Source organism: Palaemon carinicauda, chromosome 10 (genome assembly GCF_036898095.1).
Source record: "Palaemon carinicauda isolate YSFRI2023 chromosome 10, ASM3689809v2, whole genome shotgun sequence".
Taxonomy (NCBI): Eukaryota; Metazoa; Arthropoda; class Malacostraca; order Decapoda; family Palaemonidae; genus Palaemon; species Palaemon carinicauda.
Genome location: NC_090734.1, coordinates 4,174,229 through 4,181,728, shown reverse-complemented (window position 1 = coordinate 4,181,728; position 7,500 = coordinate 4,174,229). Strand labels below are relative to the sequence as shown.

The following is a 7,500-nucleotide window of genomic DNA, read 5'->3' as shown; positions in this document are numbered from 1 at the left end:
AATAAACAGTCTTCAATAGGTTTGCCTTATTGCCTTATTCTTTGTTTGGGTTCCCCCAGGTCCCTCAGTGTGAGGCACCTCATATATCCCCCAGAGTTGCTTATGCATCTTCCGGTGTATTTTGCATGTTCCAGTCTTGGATCGTCTGGGATGCATCTTAGGTGTTTTTCGAGCTCATTTTCTTCTTCTTCTTCTTCTTCTTCTTCTTCTTCTTCTTCTTCTTCTTCTTCTTCTTCTTCTTCTTCTTCTTCTTCAACTATTTGCAGATTCAGTATCGACTTAATTATATTTTTCTATCCATACTAATTATGTTTGAGCAGAATACCTTTGTGTCTTTAGTACTTATTTTCTGTTGCATTTCAGCGCAATTAGGATGTGTTGGTACATGTCATACATTGCATTTCCTTAATAATTGTTGCGGGTTAAGAATACTGTACCACATCTTACATGTCTTGCACCATTTTGGCATTCTTTTTCCCAACGCATCAATCAGCACATTCACCATATTGGACTTTTTATTGTTCTTGAATGGAATGTGCTGCTTGATGTAAACTTTCTTTATAAATCTCATCACCTGAATCTTCTTTGGAATTTCTTCTATTGTTTTGATCATGTTTTCCGCAGACTTGCTCCAGTTTGTTGGATCATATTGCTTCGATATGTTTGAGAATATTTTCCGTCACACTGTTGGAGCTATTTGTGACCTACTGTTACCAGTAGATCTAGTTTCTTGTTGTGCCAACTCATGGAATTTACTCTTGCTCTTGCTGATAGCAGCAAAATCCCTCCAAGCCTTGTTTGTGTTAGAGGATGTCATCTTGTTCAGATTTTTAGTATTTCACAGATAACTATCCTATGCCGACCTCAAACTACTCCCCGACTATTCACGAAAACTTGTATCTACAGTATATTGCACTCGATAGGCTTTTGTTATTCGTGTTAAATCTTCTGATTTTCTCGGATCACAAAATGGGACTCACTAGCACACAGTAACACTCACTCAGAAAAAAACACTCACAAGGATATTGGGAGTTGAAAATGGTCATGCATACTGGAAGGTAGCCATACATATTATAACGTGGCCATACGCACGGGACCGTAGTCATCTGTACTGGACCGTGGTCACGTGCAACGGAACGTTGCCATACGTTTATACCATGACCATGAGCACTGGACCGTAGCCATGCGAACTGGGTCGTGGTCATGCGCATTGGAACGTTGCCATACATACTATACCGCGGCTATATGGACTGGATTGTAGTCCTGATTACTGGACCATGGCCATGGGCACTGGACCATGGCCATGCTCAATGGACCGTAGCCATTCAAACTGCATCATGACCATGCAATGACGGCCCTGAAGAACAGATGTCCAGTTTCGTTGAAGTTAACTAAATTTAGTATAATTATTTGTTTTTGGACATTCTGGCAAAGGCTTTAATCCTTACCTGCTTAGAAGTACCTGGAGTGAATGGTCTCAACTTCTGATATTCTTTTATGCATATCGCCAACAAATAACCTCAACACTATATCTGAAATCATATATATTTCATTACTTTGAATGGGTGTGTGATTCTGTGTCCACAAGTGAAAGCCGTGCATGAAAATCAGAGGGAATTTGCTTAGGTCTAAGGGTCTACACTTCTGAACTACAAAAACTATTTATTGATTTCAAGAGGGAGAGAGAGAGAGAGAGAGAGAGAGAGAGAGAGAGAGAGAGAGAGAGAGAGAGAGGAGAGAGAGAGAGAGAGAGATGTATATTTTCTCAAATCTGTCGGACGCTGTCCGTGCCAACATTTGCATAAGCAGTAAGAAAAGTGTTATGATAATACAGTATCTGTATGATATTTATCTGCGCACTTCTTAAGGAACAGACCGTTCGTTCTGCTGTTCAAACAATTTGAATAGTTCAGTGGAGCTTTAGCTTTAAATATAGCGTTATTTCTTTCCTTGCTGATATATATTTTGTATTTTGCCTTTATTATTATTATTATTATTATTATTATTATTATTATTATTATTATTATTATTATTATTATTATTATCATTATTATTATTATTATTATTATTTATCTTAATTATTACGCTTATCATAGATATTATCATTATCTGTATTATTATTTATTGTTATCAGTATTATTATCGGTATCAAGCACCTCGATCTCAAAGAAAAAAAATATCAATATATAAAACAGTGTAAAGACAAAAAAAAAAAAGAAAAAAAAATCAAAGCCAAAAAGTGCTAAAATGTACATAAGATAATTTCATGTGTTGTGTAACTAGTCAGCTACAATCGCAGTAACGTGCCCAAGGAGGGATATTCACTCGATATTGGAATTCCATATATACCACTCGGTTAAAACTCCGAATGATATTCAGTTTCGGAACTAAATAACTGAAATTGCCCAACACAATTGACAAAAAAAAGTTTGTTTTCCCATCCTAGTGAAATCTTGTAAAAACTACCGGTGGTTATCTCTGATATATATATATATATATAATATATATATATATATATATATATATATATATATATATATATATATACTGTATATATACATATATATATACATATATATATATATATATATATATATATATATATATATATATATATATATATATATATATATATATATATATATATATATATGCACTCTCACACACACACACACATATATATATATATATATATATATATATATATATATATATATATATATATATATATATATATATATATATATATATATATAATATATATATATATATTGTACAGCTGAGTGAGGAAATAAACGTGATTAGAAAATTACCTTTTATTTTATGCTGATATTTTAGAATCAAATACAAAAGAATTAGAAAGGTTTTAATGACAGATAGAAAATAGATAATGAAAAATCTACCTTTTATTTTTACGTTGGTATCTAAAACAGTATGGCATAGTGTAAGAATTATCCTATTATATATTACAGACAATTGACCGTGAAGCTTTGGGAGATCAGTTTCATGGCCGGAACAGCAACATTCTCTAAGGTTGTCAGGGGAAGAAAGGATGAGCAAATGGAAATTTTAAATATAAAGGCCAGAATGAGATATCAGTAAAGGGTGATACATTTCTATCCCTCAACATTACGATGATAAATCTAAAAGAGTTTTGGTGGCCTATTGGAAACGTCCCCTGCCTAGTGATCTCTAGACTTGACTCCAAACCCCGCACAAACTCGTTAGTTTCTTTAGTGACAGTTTCCTCACTATCCTTGTGATCTAATGATGGAGGGTTTTAGGGAGCCTATAGTTCTACCGGCTAAGTCTGCAGTAGCCATTGCCTGGCCCTCCCTGGTCCTAGCTTAGGTGGAGAGGGGGCTTGGGCGCTGATCATATGTATATAAGGTCAGTCTCTAGGCCATTACCACTGTCCCTTGCTTCTGCCATTCATAAGCGGCCTTAAAAAATATCTAAATATAAGATTCGCTTAAAAACTAGTGCAAACTAGCAGGTGAGAGTATCAGTATCCAATGTACCATAACGAACAATTACTTGGAGGCAATGAATGAAATACTTCATGTAAAACAAAGGGAGATAGCTTAGAATGAGAAAGGCTGTATCCGAGTGTTATTAATGGCTTCGTCTGAACTGCGAGTCGCGTGAATAACCTTCGAAACTCGAAAGGTTTTCTAGGAAATTTAAATTCCCTCACGAGGTCATCATAGCTATTATGAGTCTGCCATCTATTTAAAAAATGCGAGGGAGTTATTTATTCGATTGTTGCATTGTTAGTATTTTTCTTTGTCTTGCTAATGCATGGATGATTTTATTTTATTTTTTTTGTTCCCTTGTCGTTAATACTAATATATAAATATCTCAGAAGAGACAGTTTGAATTACTTATGTTATTTATTATTTCAGCATAGAAAAGAAGTATATATATATATATATATTATATATATATATATATATATATATATATATATATATATATGTATGTATATATATAAATTATCATGACTCTTTCTTTTTGCCCTACCTCCTTTAAATCAAGGAAATCAATAATTCATATAATATTCTAAGTATAAAATCATATTTATTACTACACACTTATATATCGTATAGAAATTTATAGATATAGTGAAAATGTTACAGGTGATTGCCTAGATTCCTAGAATACTATTCAGGATATTTTCTTATATAGGAAATCATTTGTCGTTATCAAAGGCTCTGATCATTGGATTTGATTGGACGTCATTGAAAGTAATTGGTCATGAACGTAAGGTTTGTGATTCTAAAGTAAGAGTCGAAGTCTTCATCAAATTAGAAGAAGCCTATCTTTCTCTCACTCTTTCTCCACACACACCCATATCCCATCCCACCCCATCCACATTCCACTCCACTTACCTCTCACCCTACCAACTCCTCAACAAACCCACATTCCCACTCCCACCCTTCACCCGATCCACATTCCCACTTTACCCACACCTCAAACAACACACATTTCCACTCCAACCACACCTCATCCCATCCACCCTCATCCAGCCCACATTCTCACTCCATCTACACTTCACCCTCCCTGCCCACCACCTCACTCCACCCACATTCCCACTCGACCCACAGCTTATCAGTAAAAATATTCCCAAGCCACATACACCTCACCAAACATACATTACCACTCCAAACATCGCCCAACCTACCCACCTTTCCATTCCATCCACCCATCGCCCAACACACATTCCCATTCCAACCACACCTCCACCCACCAATATTCGAACTCCACCCACACCTCCACCCACCAATATTCGAACTCCACCCACACCTCCACCCACCAATATTCGAACTCCACCCACACCTCACCCCTAATACATTCCAACTCCCACCACCTCTCACCCCACCAACATTCCGACTCCAACAACCCCTCACCCTACACACATTCCAACTCTACCCACCGGTCACCAAACACACATACCCACTTCTCCCACCGCACATCCCACCCATATTCACAATCCACCCACACCTCACTCCACTAGCCCCTCACCCCACCCACATTCCTGTTCCCTCCACACCTCACCACACTAACATTCCCACTCCACCCACCCATCAACCCATACACATCCCAACTCCACCAACACCTTAGCCCACACCTCACAAAAATTCCCACTTCCCCCCACCTCATCACCAGACCCACATTCCCGTTTGACCCATGCCTCACCTCACACACATCCCCACTCCAACCACGCCTCACTAAACCCACATTCCTAAACCACCCACACCTCACCCCACCCATATTCCCATTCCACCCACCACTCACCCCACCTACAATCCCACTCCACCCATGCTTCACCCAACCAACACCACAACCCACCACATTCCCACTCCACCCATACATAACCCCACCAACCCCTCACCCCATCCATGTTCCTACTCTACCCACATATCAACACCCCCACAGTCCCACTACACTACCCACATTTCCACTGCACTCACTCCTCACCCTATCAACACATCACCCCAACCACGTTACCATTCTGCCCACCCCTCACCCCACCAACCTTCCCACTCTACAAACACCACATCTAACATAGATTCCCACCCCATACAAATCTCCCCTCACTAACATTCCCAATACACTGGCCCCTCACCTCACACTCAATTCCCACTCCAACCAACCATCACCCCACTCACATTTTCAGTCCACCCACCCATCACTTCACCAATATTCCCTCTCCACCCACACCTCACACCAACGACATTCACATTCCACTCACCCCTCCCATATTCCGAATACACTCTCACATAAATCCCATTCTCACTCCACCCACACCTCACCCCACCCACATTCCCACTTCATCCACCCATAACCCACAACCACATTCCCACTTCCCCAGCACCTCACCCCACCATCCCATAGCCCCACCAGCGCTTCATCACACCGACATTCCCACTCCAACCACACCTCACCCTACCCATATTCTCACTCCTCCTACTACTCATCCCACATACATACTTACTCCACCAACGCCTCGCACCACCCACAATCCTACTCCACCTGCCACGAACATCAACCACATTCACACTCTACCCATACGTTACCCCACCCACATTCTCACTCCTCCCACCCCTCACCCTACTCACATTCTCACTCTATCAACCCTGTCCCAACCCATATGCTCACTCTACCCCCACCTCACTCCACCTACATTCCCACTGAACGCAACCCTTACCCAATCCGTATTACCACTCCATCCACCCCTCACCACACCCACATTCCCACTCCACCCACCCATAACCCCACCCACATTTCCACTGCATCCACCCCTCACTACACCCTCATTCCCACTCTACCCGCACCTCCCCAGCCCACATTCTCACTCCACCCACACCTCACCCCACCCACACTTCCACTCAACCCTCTCCTCACCCCACACATATTCCCACTTCACTCACCCTCACCTAACCCACATTCCACTCCACCCACCCCTCACCACACCCACATTCTCAATCAGCCGAACCCACCTCAACCGCCTTCCCACTCCAACCACACCTCCCCAGCCCACATTCCCACTCCATCGACACCTAACCCTACCCACATTTCAACTTTACCCACACCTTTCCCCACCGACCTCTCCACTCAACCCTCTCACCCCCAACCCATATTCCCACTTCACCCACACCTCATACAACCACATTCCCACTCCACCCACCCTTCACCCCATCCATATTCCAACTCCACTCACCCCTCATCCAAACCATATTCTCACTCCAGCTACACCTCACCCAAATTCCACTCCACCCACACCTCACCGAAAGCACATTCCAATTCCACCCACACCTCACCCCACCCACATTCCCACATCCCCAGCACCTCACTCACCAACCCCTCACCCCATCCACATCACACTCCAGCCACACCTCACCCACATCCACACTCCACCCATATTCCCACTCTAACCACCCCTCCTCCCACCCATATCCTCACTCCACCAACCCCTCACCAACCCACATTCTCACTCCACCCACACCTCATTCCACCCCCATTCCCACTCAACCCACACTTCACCCAAATCATATTCCCACTCCACCCACCCCTCACCCTACTCATATTCTCGCTTCCCCAACACCTCACTCACCAAACCCTCACCTCACCCACATTCAGACATCACCCATTCCTCACCCCACCCACATTCCCACTCCACCAACCCCTCACCCCACCCACATTCTCACTTCTCCCACAACCCCTCATACATCCTCACTCAACCCATGCCTGAAACACTTACATTTCCACTCCACCTCCCCTTCACTCCAACCACTCCTAATCCACCTGCATTCCCAATCCACGCACCAATTCCCCATCTATATTCCCACTCCACTTATACCTTACCTCACCCCCAACCATGCCCATATCACTTAGAAAAATTCGATGTATTCCAGCAATGATTTCTATTCAGTAAGACATGCCATTATCTTAGGGATTCACACCACATCTGCATTTATAAGACTTTAATTCATAATA

The 7,500-nt window shown here is 41.9% G+C and overlaps 2 protein-coding genes across 2 annotated transcripts in view; both read left to right on the top strand.

The window, feature by feature from the left end:
* The window catches only part of LOC137648616 (uncharacterized), a 7,684-nt gene extending 2,834 nt beyond the window's left edge, over window positions 1–4,850 (top strand). Inside the window, exon 2 of the mRNA XM_068381545.1 lies at window positions 4,189–4,850. Coding sequence (XP_068237646.1) covers window positions 4,189–4,850 — 662 coding nt within the window. The remainder of the gene's footprint in view (window positions 1–4,188) is intronic.
* Window positions 4,851–5,402: 552 nt separating this feature from the next.
* On the top strand, window positions 5,403–6,938 carry LOC137648615 (uncharacterized). The gene is made up of 2 exons (XM_068381544.1): window positions 5,403–5,506; window positions 5,681–6,938. The coding sequence occupies exons 1-2, from the start codon at window positions 5,403–5,405 to the stop codon at window positions 6,936–6,938; spliced, it is 1,362 nt and encodes a 453-aa protein (XP_068237645.1).
* The last annotated feature ends 562 nt before the right edge of the window (window positions 6,939–7,500 follow it).

Coding starts and splice junctions, on each gene's coding strand:
- LOC137648615 (XM_068381544.1), top strand. CDS start 5,403: ATGTTCCTACTCTACCCACATATCAACACCCCCACAGTCCCACTACAC. Junction 5,507..5,680: donor CAACACATCACCCCAACCAC/GTTACCATTCTG, acceptor TCACATTTTCAG/TCCACCCACCCATCACTTCA.